General features: G+C 54.4%; 1 protein-coding gene across 1 annotated transcript in view; it reads left to right on the top strand.

Moving 5' to 3' along the window:
- LOC148162098 (protein Shroom2-like) overlaps window positions 1–19,081 on the top strand; it is a 77,994-nt gene that overhangs the window by 10,546 nt on the left and 48,367 nt on the right. Inside the window, exons 3-4 of the mRNA XM_088020366.1 lie at window positions 11,753–11,884; window positions 15,431–17,912. Coding sequence (XP_087876492.1) covers window positions 11,753–11,884; window positions 15,431–17,912 — 2,614 coding nt within the window. The remainder of the gene's footprint in view (window positions 1–11,752; window positions 11,885–15,430; window positions 17,913–19,081) is intronic.

Below are 19,081 nucleotides of genomic sequence, written 5' to 3'. Positions count from 1 at the left end.
CTGCCCACCTCATCATTCAACTTATTCTCAACCAAGACTCAAAACTGTTGCAAGCAGTTTTGCCAGGGCCAAATTATCAATAGGGTTGATTCATGTGATTTTCTGCCTCTTTGCTGGCAGCCTTAAACCCTTTGTGACTCTAATTACGTCCACTAAGCTTGCATTCAGGAGATTAACACCCAAGGATAGAGGTTCTTTGCAGGGGGCTGTAACGGTTAGCCGGGCTATGGGCATAGTTACCTATCCCGAAGAAAGAGGGTTTCAGATCTAGTGACCGCAGCCATGCTTGCTAGGAGCAGATTTCTTGCGACATGCCTCGTTTGCTGGATGTCACTCAGTTGCAGCGCATTTTGCAGCGAGCCTGTATTGTGCTGTGCTCCCCTCGGCTCCTGGCTCCTTGGAGCTGTCCTTGAGCAGGTGCTTCTGCGTGCAGCCCTGACACTGATCAGCACAGATGTTCTTGGGAGCAGCTTCATGCCACGATGCAGCAAGAGGACAGGGATGGCTAGGACGTTGGCAGGTGGTGTCCCTCCTCCCTTCCCCTCCCCGGAGCTCTACCTGGGGCAGGAACTGTGTGTGTGTTTTGCCGGAGGCTGTGTGCCTTAGTGGGGTTGTTGGCAGGTATCGGTGAAATCGTGTGGTTTGGGAGGGTGGTCTGCAGGCGTTTGCTCAAGTGTCGGGGGAAAAGTTTCTGTTTTGAGCACTTTGGGGATCATGGCTGTTTGCTACATGCTTATTTCTTGTTAAACAGAACAGAGCCAGAGATTAACCTGGACAGATACCCTGACTTCTTTGAGCTATTTTCCATTGTTGTTTTTATTAACTAAAATCAGGAGGAAAAGAGAAAAGTTGCTTCTCTTCAGATTTAGGCTTCGTTTATGGCTTGAGCAGTTTGATCAGATGAATTTCCAATTATGTGAGACATTTCATATTCTAAGGCAAGTAGAGAGCGGTGAAAAGTTAAAGATTTTTTTTTCATCGAAAATGTAAGTGATGTTTATAAAACTTAGTGTGAAAACGTCGATGGTTTCTAATACGTTAAGACCTGCAGAGAATGTTTTGCTTATTTTCGTTTCTTTTATATATGACTCATCAGCCCTGTTGCTAATCCTTAGCACTATTTATTATTAGTTTTATAATTAAAACTTATTTACAATAAGTTTTATTGCACATTGGAATGTCCTGAGTGTCTTTGCCAAAAAATCCATTCTCTTGAAATGTAACCAGGACGTTGGGTTGGCGCCCTTTTAAAACATTGAGTTGAACTCACTCGTTAAGTCAGCTGGGGAGAGACCCTGGGAACACAGGTGCGTGAGATAGTCTTTTTTTTTTTTTTTTTCCTGACACGAATAGATTTATTGACATGAAGATGATAAAAGTTCCTAGAGAAAGCCAGTCATTTGGGTCTGTTCCAGTTCTGCCTGTGTTCTTGATGTGACATTTCCACACAGTGTTTTGAGCTGACACACACAGGGGGAGCACCAGAGGCTGAAATAAGCGACGTGCCCTCGGCCTTGCTAGGGGAAGGGTACGGGGTGCCCCGGCCTCGTGGACAGGAACCCTGGTGCTTTCGTCCTGGGGGAAATGCTGCTTCTCAGCCTGGCATCTGTTTAAAATGCAGCTTTGATGTCTGGTATCCGTTTCAGCTACTTAGGCCATTAGGGAATTTTTATCTGAATTCTCGTCACGTATAACAGCAGGAACTGTCTGAGTCTTATCCCGTAGGACCGTAGATTGAAGCCAGCATGACGTCCCCATCCGCAGTGCTGCGTTGTCACACCTCTGCCAGGGAGAGGAACCGTGTGCGCTGCAGGGGGTGCTCTCGACGTTCATGGAACATGGTAGAAGTGCTCCAGGGAAATGGTGAGGATCACACCGTTAGGCCCAGCCCTCCGGGAGCTAGCTGGCTGCTGAGTGTGCTCACAGGGACGCACCAGGAACGCTGTAACAGGTGCTGAGCCAACAGACGTCAGGAGGAATGGAAGCAGATCTCCGCAGAGTCTTTCTTAAGGATAGGCCGTTGATCTGTCCTTGGAAGACTGAGCCAGGGTTGAGCCCCAAATCTGGTCCTACGTCAGCGGTACCAGGGCCTCCTAGAGAGAATGGCAGAGGGGATGCAACCCAAAGGAGTGCAGGGGGAAGGAGGCTGGAGGCGGAGAGTGCAGGACCTGGCATCGGAACGTGCCAGGGCCAGGAAGGCGAGTGCAAACGCCACAGCCCGCCCAGGGCTTCGCCCAGCTGGTGCCCCTGCTGCCGGCCCAGGGGCACGCTCCAAACAACAGCTTGGCTAGGTGCCTGAGCAGGTGGGAGCTTGGGCTTCCTTCTGTGGCAGCTGGGAGCACTTGAAGGTTCTGGAGTGAGAGCAACGGCTGTGCAGAGCAGAGGCGCAGGGAGGTGGGTCTGGCAGGAGCTAGACCGAGCAGCAGAGGGAGAGGCTCGTCAGGACGTAGTCTTCCGTAGGCTTGGCAGGAACTGGCAGTGGCAAGATCGGAGCGAGGTTCATTCTCTGTTTGTAGCGGGGTGCTTTTTCTTTGTTTCCTTTGGAAGGAATAAGAAGAATGCTTGCACTTGCCCTCTCCTCTAGCACAGGCTCCTCGCCCCCCACCCGCACCTCCCATGCTGGCCTGTACCCTCTCCCCTCCTTGAATTCTAGGGGCTGTCTGCACAGGGCTAGTCCCACGCACTCAGGGGCTCACTGAGGACCCTTTGCAATACTGTCCAGCCCAGCCTTTCTCCAGAATCCAGGCCTTTTCCCATTTCAGGCCCCCTGACTCTTTTCTCTAGGATGCTCCCAGCGCATCACTGTTGACTTTCCCCCCCGCCCAGGAGTCTCCCCCGACCTCAGTGTTGCCTGAAAGCCCTCACACCACATGCACATGCCCATCACAGTGGGCACCCAAAGCCAGGGCGCCTGGCCACCCCGGGTGGCCTCCCTGGCCTCCCAGCCGGTGGGTCTGGTCCCGTCAGGCCGATGGCACTTGTGGTGACCAAACGCAGACTGTGTTTGTCTTGTGAGTCAGTGCCTGACGGCTTCATTCTAAAAGGTTATGAAAATAACGCAGCACTCGTGTGACTTTCTTTTTGGGTGGGGGAGGGAGGAAGGGATTCTGTTCTTTATGAGAATGATAAACATTTTATTGAAGCATTTCTTTTAATAATTCCTTTTTTTAAAGGATTTTCGATGTCTAGATGTGTTCATTTTCAGTGATAGCCTGGCATTTTTCATATTTGTGATCTAAACCCTGTCTTTCCAGAACTCCCCCAGAGACTACCTAGCGTATAAAATTATTTTTTAAAAATTAACATAAATTTTTATTAATCCTGGTGTATAATTTGTGGGAAAGGCTTCAGGGGAACCCTCATTAGGGTGAATAATTTTATCTGAAGTACCAGAAAATATTCAGAGTCAATACTGTGGTTTTTCAGTGTTACATGGAAGGAATATTAAGCACTGATGAGAGAGTACATTTTGGAAGAGGGACAGCAGGGGCATGGGAGAATGCTCACAGAACCAGGCGGGCTGCAGAAGGAAACGGACCTGCTATGTCTGCGGGATTCTCCAGATTGTCTAGAAGCAGATGGGGCGAAATGCACACAGGTTACCTGTGGTCAGATTTAGGTGGTGGCTTACTTTCCTCTGTTGTCTTAGTGGCTTCTTCATTTTTAAATGTGTTTCGTACCTTTTTTTTTTTTTAAGATTTTATTTATTTATTTGAGATAGAAAGAGGGATAGCACACAAGCAGGCGGAGTGTCAGGCAGAAGGAGAAGCAGACTCTCTGCGGAGCAGGGAGCCCGATGTGGGACTCGATCCCAGGACCCTGAGATCCTGACCTGAGCTGAAGGCAGACGCTTCACCGACTGAGCCAGGCAGGCGCCCCGTGTTCGGTATTTTGTACGATAAGCATATGCGTTGTAAGGATTCCAAACGTCAGTAGCCACTTGAATAGGAAGGGTTTCTTCCCTATCTGCTGGGATGACCATAGTATGGTATGGGCCTGTGGACTGAACCCTATTTCCAGTACTCCTGGGATTGTGGGGCTCCACGCACGGTGTGGGGCGTTGTTGGTCTTTGTGGCACCCCTGCGCACGCCTCCCGGCACAGAAGCAGGACCTCGGGCATCTCTGGGGCGAGCCACACAGGCCTCCATGGCTGTAGTGAGCTGCCCACCCTCCCCTCCTGGCTGTTTCCAAGGCCAGAACGTTCCTTCTGTGTTTTCCCCCATAGAGGGGCTTCCTTCCTGGTCTCCCCTGTCGGCTTCCATCGGTCGGTGGACAAGGAGGGAGCATTCCTTTGGCAGCCAGAGCGCTCAGTCCCCAGTGAAAAGGATCTTAAACCGGCTCCCGCTTCTGTTCGAGCTGGAGCCAGAGGGACAGTGACGGTGTGCGCACACGAGGTGGCGCCAGAGCGCTCGGTCCCCAGTGAAAAGGAGGATGTTAAATCGGCTCCCGTCGGGGCGCCTGGGTGGCTCAGTCGGTTAAGCGTCTGCCTTCGGCTCAGGTCATGATCCCAGGGTCCTGGGATCGAGACCCACATGGGGCTTCCTGCTTGGAGGGAAGCCTGCTTCTCCCTCTCGCGCTCCCCCTGCTTGTGTTCCCTCTCTTACTGTCTCTCTCTCTCTGTCAAATAAATAAATCTTAAGAAAAAAAACAACTAAAAAAAAATCGGCTCCCGTCTGTTCCAGCTGGAGCCAGAGGGACAGTGACGGTGTGTGCACACGAGGTGGCGCCAGAGAGCTCAGTCCCCAGTGAAAATGAGGATGGTAAAGCGGCACCGGCTTCTGTTCCAGCTGGAGCCAGAGGGACAGTGACGGTGTGTGCACACGAGGTGGCGCCAGAGAGCTCTGTCCCCAGTGAAAATGAGGATTTTAAATCGGCTCCCATTTCTGTTCGAGCTGGAGCCAGAGGGACAGTGACGGTGTGTGCACACGAGGTGGCGCCAGAGCGCTCTGTCCCCACTGAAAAGGAGGATGTTAAATCGGCACCCGCTTTTGTTTGCGCTGGAGCCAGAGGGACAGTGACGGTGTGTGCACACGAGGTGGCGCCAGAGAGCTCAGTCCCCAGTGAAAATGAGGATGGTAAAGCGGCACCGGCTTCTGTTCCAGCTGGAGCCAGAGGGACAGTGACGGTGTGTGCACACGAGGTGGCGCCAGAGCGCTCAGTCCCCAGTGAAAAGGATCTTAAACCGGCTCCCATCTCTGTTCGAGCTGGAGCCAGAGGGACAGTGACGGTGTGTGCACACGAGGTGGCGCCAGAGAGCTCAGTCCCCAGTGAAAATGAGGATGGTAAATCGGCACCGGCTTCTGTTCCAGCCGGAGCTAGAGGGACAGTGACGGTGTGCGCACACTAGGCGGCGCCAGAGCGCAGCGCTCTGGCCCCAGTGAAAAGGAGGATGTTAAATCGGCACCGGCTTCTGTTCCAGCTGGAGCCAGAGGGACAGTGACGGTGTGTGCACACGAGGTGGCGCCAGAGCGCTCGGTCCCCAGTGAAAATGAGGATTTTAAATCGGCTCCCATTTCTGTTCGAGCCTGAGCCAGAGGGACAGTGACGGTGTGTGCACACGAGGTGGCGCCAGAGCGCTCGGTCCCCAGTGAAAAGGAGGATGTTAAATCGGCTCCCGTCGGGGCGCCTGGGTGGCTCAGTCGGTTAAGCGTCTGCCTTCGGCTCAGGTCATGATCCCAGGGTCCTGGGATCGAGACCCACATGGGGCTTCCTGCTTGGAGGGAAGCCTGCTTCTCCCTCTCGCGCTCCCCCTGCTTGTGTTCCCTCTCTTACTGTCTCTCTCTCTGTCAAATAAATAAATCTTAAAAAAAAAAACAACTAAAAAAAAAAATCGGCTCCCGTCTGTTCCAGCTGGAGCCAGAGGGACAGTGACGGTGTGTGCACACGAGGTGGCGCCAGAGCGCTCGGTCCCCAGTGAAAAGGAGGATGTTAAATCGGCACCCGCTTTTGTTTGCGCTGGAGCCAGAGGGACAGTGACGGTGTGTGCACACGAGGTGGCGCCAGAGAGCTCAGTCCCCAGTGAAAATGAGGATGGTAAAGCGGCACCGGCTTCTGTTCCAGCTGGAGCCAGAGGGACAGTGACGGTGTGTGCACACGAGGTGGCGCCAGAGCGCTCTGTCCCCAGTGAAAAGGAGGATGTTAAATCGGCACCCGCTTTTGTTTGCGCTGGAGCCAGAGGGACAGTGACGGTGTGTGCACACGAGGTGGCGCCAGAGCGCTCAGTCCCCAGTGAAAAGGAGGATGGTAAATCGGCTCCCATTTCTGTTCCAGCTGGAGCCAGAGGGACAGTGACGGTGTGCGCACACTAGGCGGCGCCAGAGCGCAGCGCTCTGGCCCCAGTGAAAAGGAGGATGTTAAATCGGCACCCGCTTCTGTTCGAGCTGGAGCTAGAGGGACAGTGACGGTGTGCGCACACGAGGTGGCGCCAGAGCGCTCGGTCCCCAGTGAAAAGGAGGATGGTAAATCGGCTCCCGTCGGGGCGCCTGGGTGGCTCAGTCGGTTAAGCGTCTGCCTTCGGCTCAGGTCATGATCCCAGGGTCCTGGGATCGAGACCCACATGGGGCTTCCTGCTTGGAGGGAAGCCTGCTTCTCCCTCTCGCGCTCCCCCTGCTTGTGTTCCCTCTCTTACTGTCTCTCTCTCTGTCAAATAAATAAATCTTAAAAAAAAAAACAACTAAAAAAAAAATCGGCTCCCGTCTGTTCCAGCTGGAGCCAGAGGGACAGTGACGGTGTGTGCACACGAGGTGGCGCCAGAGCGCTCGGTCCCCAGTGAAAAGGAGGATGTTAAATCGGCACCCGCTTTTGTTTGCGCTGGAGCCAGAGGGACAGTGACGGTGTGTGCACACGAGGTGGCGCCAGAGAGCTCAGTCCCCAGTGAAAATGAGGATGTTAAATCGGCACCCGCTTTTGTTTGCGCTGGAGCCAGAGGGACAGTGACGGTGTGTGCACACGAGGTGGCGCCAGAGAGCTCTGTCCCCAGTGAAAATGAGGATTTTAAATCGGCTCCCATTTCTGTTCGAGCCTGAGCCAGAGGGACAGTGACGGTGTGTGCACACGAGGTGGCGCCAGAGCGCTCTGTCCCCAGTGAAAAGGAGGATGTTAAATCGGCACCCGCTTTTGTTTGCGCTGGAGCCAGAGGGACAGTGACGGTGTGTGCACACGAGGTGGCGCCAGAGAGCTCAGTCCCCAGTGAAAATGAAGACGGTAAAGCGGCACCGGCTTCTGTTCCAGCTGGAGCCAGAGGGACAGTGACGGTGTGTGCACACGAGGTGGCGCCAGAGCGCTCTGTCCCCAGTGAAAAGGAGGATGGTAAATCGGCACCCATTTCTGTTCGAGCCTGAGCCAGAGGGACAGTGACGGTGTGTGCACACGAGGTGGCGCCAGAGCGCTCTGTCCCCAGTGAAAAGGAGGATGTTAAATATGCACCCGCTTTTGTTTGCGCTGGAGCCAGAGGGACAGTGACGGTGTGTGCACACGAGGTGGCGCCAGAGCGCTCGGTCCCCAGTGAAAAGGAGGATGTTAAATCGGCTCCTGTCTCTGTTTGAGCTGGAGCCAGAGGGACAGTGACGGTGTGTGCACACGAGGTGGCGCCAGAGCGCTCGGTCCCCAGTGAAAAGGAGGATGGTAAATCGGCTCCTGTCTCTGTTTGAGCTGGAGCCAGAGGGACAGTGACGGTGTGTGCACACGAGGTGGCGCCAGAGCGCTCGGTCCCCAGTGAAAAGGAGGATGTTAAATCGGCTCCCGTCGGGGCGCCTGGGTGGCTCAGTCGGTTAAGCGTCTGCCTTCGGCTCAGGTCATGATCCCAGGGTCCTGGGATCGAGACCCACATGGGGCTTCCTGCTTGGAGGGAAGCCTGCTTCTCCCTCTCGCGCTCCCCCTGCTTGTGTTCCCTCTCTTACTGTCTCTCTCTCTGTCAAATAAATAAATCTTAAAAAAAAAAAAACTAAAAAAAAAATCGGCTCCCGTCTGTTCCAGCTGGAGCCAGAGGGACAGTGACGGTGTGTGCACACGAGGTGGCGCCAGAGCGCTCGGTCCCCAGTGAAAAGGAGGATGGTAAATCGGCTCCCATTTCTGTTCGAGCTGGAGCCAGAGGGACAGTGACGGTGTGTGCACACGAGGTGGCGCCAGAGCGCTCGGTCCCCAGTGAAAAGGAGGATGTTAAATCGGCTCCCGTCGGGGCGCCTGGGTGGCTCAGTCGGTTAAGCGTCTGCCTTCGGCTCAGGTCATGATCCCAGGGTCCTGGGATCGAGACCCACATGGGGCTTCCTGCTTGGAGGGAAGCCTGCTTCTCCCTCTCGCGCTCCCCCTGCTTGTGTTCCCTCTCTTACTGTCTCTCTCTCTGTCAAATAAATAAATCTTAAAAAAAAAAAAAACAACTAAAAAAAAAATCGGCTCCCGTCTGTTCCAGCTGGAGCCAGAGGGACAGTGACGGTGTGTGCACACGAGGTGGCGCCAGAGCGCTCGGTCCCCAGTGAAAATGGGGATTTTAAATCGGCTCCCATTTCTGTTCGAGCTGGAGCCAGAGGGACAGTGACGGTGTGTGCACACGAGGTGGCGCCAGAGCGCTCTGTCCCCAGTGAAAAGGAGGATGTTAAATCGGCACCCGCTTTTGTTTGCGCTGGAGCCAGAGGGACAGTGACGGTGTGTGCACACGAGGTGGCGCCAGAGAGCTCAGTCCCCAGTGAAAATGAGGATGGTAAAGCGGCACCGGCTTCTGTTCCAGCTGGAGCCAGAGGGACAGTGACGGTGTGTGCACACGAGGTGGCGCCAGAGCGCTCGGTCCCCAGTGAAAAGAAGGATGTTAAATCGGCACCCGCTTTTGTTTGAGCTGGATCCAGAGGGACAGTGACGGTGTGTGCACACGAGGTGGCGCCAGAGCGCTCAGTCCCCAGTGAAAATGGGGATTTTAAATCGGCTCCCATTTCTGTTCGAGCTGGAGCCAGAGGGACAGTGACGGTGTGTGCACACGAGGTGGCGCCAGAGCGCTCTGTCCCCAGTGAAAAGGAGGATGTTAAATCGGCACCCGCTTTTGTTTGCGCTGGAGCCAGAGGGACAGTGACGGTGTGTGCACACGAGGTGGCGCCAGAGAGCTCAGTCCCCAGTGAAAATGAGGATGGTAAAGCGGCACCGGCTTCTGTTCCAGCTGGAGCCAGAGGGACAGTGACGGTGTGTGCACACGAGGTGGCGCCAGAGCGCTCAGTCCCCAGTGAAAAGGATCTTAAACCGGCTCCCATCTCTGTTCGAGCTGGAGCCAGAGGGACAGTGACGGTGTGTGCACACGAGGTGGCGCCAGAGAGCTCAGTCCCCAGTGAAAATGAGGATGGTAAATCGGCACCGGCTTCTGTTCCAGCCGGAGCTAGAGGGACAGTGACGGTGTGCGCACACTAGGCGGCGCCAGAGCGCAGCGCTCTGTCCCCAGTGAAAAGGAGGATGTTAAATCGGCACCCGCTTCTGTTCGAGCTGGAGCCAGAGGGACAGTGACGGTGTGCGCACACGAGGTGGCGCCAGAGCGCTCGGTCCCCAGAGCCGTCCTGTCCAGCACCCTCACAGGATTGGGATTGATGAGCACGCCTGTGGCCAACGCTCCCCTCTCTCTTATCAACACAGATCCAGCCGTTTTAGGCAGTCAGAGGGGCTGACAAGCAGAAAGTAGCCTGAACCTTGCCAAATATGTTTGTGATGCACTAAGAAGTTCAGAGGACCTGGTGAAAGCTCGTATGTTTTAGGAACACATCACTCTTCCCAGTAGCCGTGAGATCCTCATTCATAGTTTACAGGTATTAACCTTTTCACTGTTATCATTTGTTCTTTTAAAAAAAATTTTTAAGGTTTCATTTATTTGAGAGAGAAAGAGCATGAGGAGGGGGAAGCAGCAGACAGAGGGAGAGAGAGAAGTAGACTCCTGCTGAGCAGGGAGCCCAATGCGGGGCTCGATCCCAGAACCCCGGGATCATGACCTGAGCTGAAGGCAGACGCTTAACCGACTGAGCCACCCAGGCGCCCCTGCCCTTTTTTTTCTTTTTAAGCCCTTAATTCATACTGTAATTGTTGGCTATGTCCTCTTGAAATAGACGTGCGTCAGTGTGTATTATCTTTTTAAAAAGAAGGAACCATGTTTACGCTTGCCGCACTGCTGTCCCAGTAAGCCAGCCCGTACCCCAGTCTTGCCAGTTGCAGGGTTGAAAGATGTTGCCGCAGAGGATGACACATTTTCCTTTCCTAGGCTCCTTTTTTTATTTGTTTCCCTTTGCCTCCGCCCTCCATCTAGTTTCTTTCCTTCATTAATTAACTATAAAGGAAGATGAAACAAATTGTGGATCTGATAGCACAGAAAAAGACATCTGAAAATGAAATTCCCATGGCCAGAACCTTTCTTATGAGGATTCTGAGAAACTCCATGAGATACAGTTCGGTTTTCAGTCCCTTTACTTCTGTGGTGTGATGAATTTGTCTGTTTTATGCTTCTGTTCATGGGGAAACTCCTGAAGTCAACACATTCCACATTTTGCCACCCAGATATTTTTCTTCATTAATTATGAGTTGTCAGAAGGTTTGTGTTATAAATGCTTTTCAGATTTCTTCCTTTTTTTTTTTTTTTTTAAGATTTTATTTATTAGAGAGAGACCAAGCATTAGCAGGGGTTAGGGGCAGAGGGAGAAGCAGATTTCCCACTGAGCAGGGAGCCCATCCTGGGGCTCGATCCCAGGACCCTGAGATCATGACCTGAGCCGAAGGCAGACGCTTCACCGACCGAGCCACCCCGGCGCCCCTCAGGTTTTTTAATATTCTTTATTATGTAATATCCTTGAATGTTTTTGCCTGCTTGGAAAAATGTTTGCTCTCTGTCAAGTACCTAATGAGGCTCCTTTTGAGTTCTTTCTGTGTTGTTGATGGGGCCGTAAGCTGTCCGCAGCGAGCAGGTTCTGTCCCGCGCTGGAGAAGTGGGGAGTGGGAGACCCCGGTGTGGGTGGGTCTCCTCACGCCGCAGCCTCCTCTTGGGGGCTCTGGAACATTTCCGTGGCAGCTCTGCGGATTTCCGACTAAAATTCCCCTCTCACACCCAGGCAGTGCAGCCAAAACACTAAGGCCCCATGGGGTGGTGGGGACCGTGCAGTAGGAGCCCAGGCCAAGGCTGCGGATGACGTTCAGGAGCCCTGGCAGGAGTGGGCTGCAGCCTGTTGGTCGAGGGCATCACGTTCCAATAACGAGGACCCTTAGCTGACTTCGCAGACACTCTGGGACGCTTGGAGGAAGGAATACGCATCTACTAGCCTTAGTGCATGTCCAGATGTCTGTGTTTAGGTAAGTGAGTAAATAGAAGCGCTCTACACTCTGTGTGACCCCGCTGAGCTGGGCACTCACTGAGCTTCTCTCCAGTGCGTTCTCTTTTCCGCAAGGAGGCTGAGGGCTGTGTGCACAGCTGTGCTGAAACAAGAAAGACAGAAGTCTGTCTGGGGTCCTGCTGGTGGCTGAGGGGACAACAAGATTCATTTACTACTGCGAATACATTTTGAAGAATAAGGGTTAATTCACATTTTGAAGCCCGTGCTTCTCGTTCTGCATTAGGGTGAGTTCTGCATGAATAAAAATTTTTTAAAACTATGTTCATGTCCAGATACAGTGGGAAGCACCCTGGAAGCGATGGTCTGAATCACGCAGAAGTCGCCGTGACTTATTTCCACGTTGCACTCCCATCTTGGCGCAGAGTTGTCCTTTGTTTGAGGTCCCTGAGTCGTCTGCGTTCTTTTTCAGGAAGAATGAGGTGACCTGGAGGCCCCACTCCTGGCATGCCACCAAGTTCTCCGATAGCCACCCCGAGACGTCAGCATCGCCGTTCCCCTCCGCCAGTGCCTGCCCTTCTTGGCACAGCCGACACCATGCCAGGTAGGCACTGGTTTCCCACCAGGATGGACAGGGTTCGACGGTGTTCATGACTTCCCAGCCCTGCCATGATAGCACCTTTCTCCACTTCAGAATGATTTTGTTTTTCTGATGAGGAAAAGCCATGAACCCCATTACTGGTGAAACTCTCTAAATTTTTCAGAATGGGTATGTGTCCAACCCTTGAAAACAAAAACTGAAATACCAAGAGCAAGGATGAGCAAGTGTGCTTTCTCATTATATCGCTTAATAAATCGGGAGCCTGGGGACTTTGCTTTTTGCGCTGAATCCCTTTGGGCCAGCTGAGTTGGTGGTTCTGACCTGAGTGGAACAGCTGCCATGCCACCCACTTGCCCACAGCCACCTCCGTTCTTTTGAGACTTTTATGCGTAGATTGGAAGGCAGGAGCTACTTACGGGTTCAGCAAATGTATTTCACAGAGGCTCCCAGACGGTTCTGTTAAACATCAGCACCCTCTCCCCGACCCCCAGGGCTCTCTTGTGGTGGGGGTATAGAGGAAACCAAGGCTTCCCAGCCCCCATGCCAGGGTGGTATCCAGCCTTGAGGGCCTAGTGGTGTTTTCCCACTGAGCGTGAGACCACGATGATGGGAGTTGTAGGTCAGGGGAAGGAGAGGGAGTTCTGGTCGGCCTGGTGGCCACATTTCAGAGTCAGAAGTGCTAATGTATCAGGCAAGCATGTGGCAGCACCGTGGCGGTGTTGGCTTGAGGAGGCTCCCACTAGTCATTCATCACCTTGGGTCAGTGGCCAGTGTCCTCACAAGTCTCCTATTAAAAGGATGACGGTAGCAACAAGTAGCGTGGGTTTGGGTATGTGTGAGTGCGTGTATAAGTGAGTGTATGTATCTGTGCACACTTAGGATTTCTGCACGTGTGTGTGAACGTGTGTGCACATGCACTTGAATGTATGTGCTTGTGTGTTTGTGAGTGTGCGTGCGTGTCTGTTCTGTAAGTGCATTTGTGCCAGTGTGTATGGAGCTAATGTAACCATCTCAAAATCAATTTTTTTAAAAAGATTTATCTGTTTGAGAGAGAGAGCGAGTGCGAAAGCGTGCTCGTGCGCACAAGTCGGGGGCAGGAGAGAGAGAATGTCAGGCAGATTCCATGTTGAGCGCAGAGCCCGACGTGGGGCCCAATCCCAGGACCCTGAGATCATGACCTGAGCTGAAACCAAGAGTCGGACAGTTAACCAACTGAGACACCCAGGTGCCCCTCAAAATCTATTTTGATTGTTAGTAAATACTGGTCTGCTGTAAAATTATGAAGGAAATACATCTCAAATGCATTACCTACTTAAAGTGACAAGAGATGGTGGTATTTGGAGTCCAGAGTGTTTTTGAGAAACCACAGATTCTCAGGTGAGTACTAAAACTTAAGTGAAAAGTGAGCCTTTGGGGACTCCAGAGTGGCTCAGTCGGTTGGGCGGCTGCCTCCGGCTCGGGTCGTGGTCCCAGGGTCCTGGGATCGATCTCCGCGTCGGGCTCCCTGCTCCGCGGGAGCCTGCTTCTCGCTCTCCTCCCTGCTCGTGCTCCCTCTCTCTCTCTCTCTCTCTCTCTCTCTCTCTCTCAAATAAATAAATAAAATCTTTAAAAAAAAAAGTCTTTCATTTCATTATTGAAATGACTTAATGTAATAGGAATTCCATTAAGCCCATTTGATGGTTTCTTGATTAAAGAAGCACATATGCGGCCCACATCTGTGTGGAAACAGTGCTTAGCATTATTCATATCTTCTTGGACTTAAGATCTCACGGACAAATCATCTCCAGAGCGTACTGGTGGGAGGATGGAGCGGAACGTGCTCCATTTCTGCCAAAGTCACCTGCTGTGTCCTTACAGGGAAGGGTATGAAACCCAAACAGTCCCCTCCCTTCAGGAAAATTTCACTGTCCCCAGGAGCCTTGAGATCATGGTGCTCCCCAAACCTAAAGTTAGCAACAGTTGTGGGTAGTAGTTTTGTTTTTTGTTTTTTTTACCTTGAAGCATGAAGTTTCCAGCTTTGTTGAACTTTAACGAAAACATTTTCAACGTGTCTGGATAAAGAGCTTAGCCACGGAAAGCCATTAGCCTCCTATATACGCTATTACTACCTCGTAGAATACTGGATTCCTTAATGAACGTATCACCCAGCTTGTAGCAATAAACCTGATTTTGCATTTCCTTCTCTTAGACCCCGTCCTACTTGTGAACCTGTATTTTTGGCATTCGGGTATAGTTCCGATGAACTCTGTCAGGCATAATTAGTCCCCTGCGCCCAGCAGTGTTTGGTTTTGCTGAGAAAGTCTGTGGCTGGAGTTCTCTATCACATCATGCCTTTAATATTTAGGTGTGGAAAAGTCACATTATCCCTGGACTTCCATTTTTATTTATTTTTTATTGTCAAGATTTTATTTATTTATCGGAGTGAGAGAGCACGAGCAGGGGGAGCGGCAGAGGCAGAGGGAGAAGCAGGCTCCCCGCTGAGCAGGGAGCCCGACGCAGGACTCGATCCCAGGGTCCTGGGATCATGACGTGAGCCGAAGGCGGATGCTAAACCGACTGAGCCACCCAGGCGCCCCTGGACTTCCCCTCTTAATGTGAAAGTTGTTGTCATTTGGGTGGCTTCTTCTTTGTTAGTCGTCCAGACAAGAACCCTTTCATACGCTCAACCTTGGGGTCCACCAACCTGCTCTGTAAAGGGCCACGTAGGAAATATTTTAGGCTCCCTGGGCCCGTGTCTACTGCAGGTCCCCAGCTCAGAAGCAGTCACAAACTGTGTACACGAATGACCACGACTGGGTCCCGGTCACACTCTACCTGTGAGCAGTGAGATTTGAATTTCTTGTCATTTTCTTGGGTCACAAAATGGTCTTTTGATCCCTGTCCCCCCAACCATTTAACTAACACCTGTTCTCATGGGCTGTGGTCTGCCAGCCACCATACTCAGTGACGGAGGATGGAAGCGTTCACATAGGCATTTCCTGCTGGTGACCGCTGTGGACTTTGGCACCCCGAGCGCAGGACTGTACGGCTAGCGTGTGAAGGCATCTGTCTGGGGAAAGAGCATCGAGTGGGTCAGGCTGGGTCTCTTCAGCCTCTTGTCAGAGTTGCTCTTTAAAATGCTATGCAGGGGCGCCTGGGTGGCTCAGTCGGTGAAGCGTCTGCCTTCAGCTCAGGTCAGGATCCCGGGGTCCTGGGATCGAGCCCCGCGTGAGGGTCTCTGCTCAGCGGGGAGCCTGCTTCTCCCTCTGCCTGCCGCTCCCCCTGCTTGTGCACGCGCACGCACGCTCTCTCTCTCTCTCTCTCTCTCTCTCTCTCTCTCTCTCTCTGTCCTTCCCTGTCAGATAAATAAATAAAATGTTTAAAAAGGAATAATAAAATGCTGGGCAAAGGTCACATGTCGGGTCCTGTGACCCTGTCCTGGGAAGAGTTCTGGGCATCTGGGTGTTTCTGCACAGGGCCAGCTGCATTCATTGCAGTGCTCTCCTCATTGTTCCCTTCGCTGTTCCTTGATTCTAAAGCAGACTCTTCCCCGTGGTCCTTCCTTCCCAGTTCTTCGTCTCATGACCTGTCGGGCACGTGGGAGCCCTCGAATCTGCAGCGCACGTCTGGCCATTTTAGCTCGCTCGGGAGCGTCGACAGCCTGGACCAGCCTTCCCAGCCCTGCCCCTCCGGACGCCTGTCTGCCGCCAAGTCCAACAGCAGCATCGACCACCTGGGCGGCCAGAGCAAGCGGGACTCGGCTTACGGCTCATTCTCCACCAGCTCCAGCACGCCTGACCACACGTTGCCCAAGGCCGATGCCTCCTCTGCAGAGAACATCCTCTACAAAGTGGGCCTGTGGGAGGCCTCCAAGCCGGACAGCAGCCGGCAGGGCCAGGCCGCCAGCGATCCTCAGGGCCTCGAGGAGAGGCTCGGGTCTTCCCCGGCCCGGGTGCTCCGTGACGGTAGCAAAAGCCCCAGGCCAGAGGACAGTGCTGAGGTGAAGCTGGCCACCTCCGGGAGGTCAAATTTTGGGCCCGTCTGGTATGTCCCTGATAAGAGAAAAGCACCTTCGTCCCCTCCTCCGCCCCCGCCCCCCCTCCGCAGTGACAGCTTCGCGGCCACCAAGAGCCACGAGAAGGCCCAGGGCCCTCCATTCTCAGAGGCGGCCAACGTGCAGCACTTTCCAGGCCTGAGCCGCGCCCAGCCCCGCAGTGACTGGAGAGCAGAAGCCGCCGATCAGCCATGGAGGCTGGTGCGTCCCAGCGGCGGGAGAAGAGCCGGGAGCTCAGGTTGCACACCGGACGTCCCCCTGGATGGCGGGGTGCTGCCCTCTGACTACAGGGCAGGCGGCCTCCCAGGGGCTCCCGGCCGGCTGCAGGCCTCTCTGTCCGGCACGGATGTGCATTTCCCACAGTCTTCCTTCGGCTGCCAGCACACACGCCGGGACAGTGCCGAGAGCCCCTTCTGTCACGGGGGCCCCACGGCCGCCACGTCACTGAGGGAGCAGCCCCGCGTGGCCGTCCCGGGGGGCCGCCAGGAGCCATCTGCTGACCGTTTCCAGGAGCACAGCCCCGCTCAGGTCGGGCGGCCCGGCGCCACCAACCAGAAGGGGGACAGCGGTGGGCAGGGCCGCTACGACTGTGTGGTCAGCAGACAGTGCCCTCAGGACGGCACCCAGGCGGCGCAACTCCACCAGCAGGCCTGGCATCCTGACGTGGCTCCAGGTGCCCGCGAATCCCCTACCCCACAGCCGCTGGGCCAGGAACCCCGGAGTTCCCTGCCGCAGCGCGAGCAGGCCCCGGGCCCCCACGACAGAGCCCGGGCCGACCCGGCGGACCGAGGAGCAGAGAGCCGCCCCGCAGGCAGTGAGGCAGCACCACGAGCCAGCCACGTGGAGAAAAGCGGTCTGAAGAAAACCGCGGATGGCTTCATGTGGGCCGACGGAGAGAGCAGCACAATCTCTCCTCACAAGACACCTATGTTGCACTCACTGACCCAGGAGGGGTCGCGCCGGCCCGAGAATGACCCAGATGCGGGTACAGAGAGGCCGCCACCGTTTGACGCCCAGGTGGGCAAAGTGACACGGAGGAGCGACCGGTTTGCCACCACCCTGAGGAACGAGATCCAGATGCGACGAGCCAAGCTGCAGAAAAGCAAAAGCACGGTGACGCTGACTGGGGCGGGGGAAGCCGAGGAAGAGGCCGGCGGCGGCTGGAGGGTGGAGCGCAGAGGTGCCACCAGCCCCAGCCCAGAAGGGTCCTTCACGGGCACCTACAGAGACCACGTGAAGGAGGCCCAGGCCCGGGTCCTGCGGGCCACGTCGTTTAAACGCCGTGACTTGGACCCCAGCCCAGCTGAGCATTATGCAGGGCCACCAGAGCAGCGGGCTGAGGACCACAGCACAGATCTGGACCCCGTCGCCCGCGTGTGGGAGGGCGGCCTGGCCAAGCCGCCCCCGTCTGGAGCGGCCGTGCCGCACGTTCCCCGCATTGGAGGCCGGAAACGGTTCACGCTGGAGCAGAAACTGAAATCCTACTCTGAACCGGAGAAAATGAACGAGGTGGGGCTCTCGGGGGATGATCGCCCTCACCAGCGCCCTGGGACGTCCGAGGAGACTGTGGGCACGTTCGCCGACAGGTGGAAGTTCTTTGAGGAAACAAGCAAACCCATTCACCAGAGACCTGGCCAGAGGCAAGCACTCTGCGCGTTCCCTAAGGAGAAGCTGGAGAGGCCGCCGACAGCGGGCCATGGGTACGAGAGTGCGCAGCCTTGGTTCCAGAAGAGGGCCCGCACTACCTCCTTTGGAGAAAACCCCAGTGGGCGCAGAAGAGCGGGGAAGGTAGGAAAACTGGAACCGCCTGAGAGACTTGGGACCTTTGCTGAATATCAAGCCTCTTGGCGGGAACAGAGGACAGCTCTCGAAGCCAGGAGTTCCGGGAGGTATCACTCAGCCGACGACATCTTGGACGCGGGTCTGGAGCAGCACGAGAGGCTGCGGTACATTCATGGAAGGTCCCGGTCGTCGCCGTCCACAGACCTCTACACACAGGTAAGCCTGGTGCCGCAAGCAAGGACAAAGCTGCCCCCCGCCCCCACCTGCCGTCTTACAGCACATAGAGGAGGCCCCCCCAAAATAGAATGCCCCGATGTCAGTGTGACTTGTGTCCAGCTGTTTGAGCACCTATGTGCTCCAGCTCTTGTGGCATCGCCTCGTGTGAAAGGGCCCTGGGGAAGATGGGTACCTTCGTGGCCGCTGAAGTGCCGTCCTTGCTTGCGTATCTCGAGTCCCCAGCCGCCGCCTCATCTCTTGCTTCAGCTGACTTTCCCTGTGATTAGGGTGCCCCAGCCTTAACGCCAAGCCAAGAATTGGGGGGGAGCTCTAGAAAACGGCAGGTTCTCCTCAGAAATGGAAAGCGGGACTTTCTGTAAAGGGGTAAGACAGTGTCTGATAGCCAGTCTTCAAACCTTGAGGCCATTTACAGTTTCTAGTATTTGTTCTTTAAGGTTTGGGTTTTTGTTTTTTTCGAATATTTTTAGAGATTGCTCCAGGGCAAACGTAATCTAACGTGCAATGCGTTAAACCACTGCATTTTCTGTAAGGTACTGACGGTAAAAGTTGCCTTTACGCTCTCTTCTAGAAAAGCAGACTATTCGTAGCAATACTCATAGTCGATTGCCACGAGTCAAGCTCCCTCTCTCTGCCTGTTCTGCCTCTTAAACCTGCCTTTATACGTTTCAAAGAAAATGCTTACAGTGAGAGATGCGGTTCCTTTTCAAAAAGAACCAGTAGTGGGTTCAGGACACCACAGTCAGTACGTGCGTGTACAGAGAACTGCGTGTTTGTTCGTGGCATCCTGGTGCTGACAGGCCTGCAGATGCCGCACGTGTGGCAGTCTGGTCGTGGCCGTGTCCCAGCCCGTGGCCCGCGCAGCATGACCTCTGAGAACTCCATGCTTGCTCGGTCAGGAGAGAAGAATCCCAGACTCTGACAATTCCTCGGGCTTGAGGCTCCGCCGTAGTGAGTTGCCACAGGCTGTATGTGAGTTGGTTTTTGTTTTGTTTCTGCTTTGGCCGGCTGTGTCCCATGGCCCTACAGGCCTCACGTCAGCCATCTGCTAGCTGCCCAGAACAGGAGTGGGACCTACGGTCTCGTTCATTTGTTTGGTAGACCGGTTTGGAGAGCTGAGCTCGCCAGGCCCGTGGCCGAGTGTCAGGACG

The sequence above is a fragment of the Eumetopias jubatus genome, unplaced genomic scaffold (assembly GCF_037043125.1).
Source record: "Eumetopias jubatus isolate StellerSeaLion01/CBP00866 unplaced genomic scaffold, mEumJub1_p1.0 scaffold_23, whole genome shotgun sequence".
Taxonomy (NCBI): domain Eukaryota; kingdom Metazoa; phylum Chordata; class Mammalia; order Carnivora; family Otariidae; genus Eumetopias; species Eumetopias jubatus.
The sequence above is the reverse complement of the archived record's forward strand: the minus strand, read 5'-3'. Positions and strand labels throughout refer to the sequence as shown.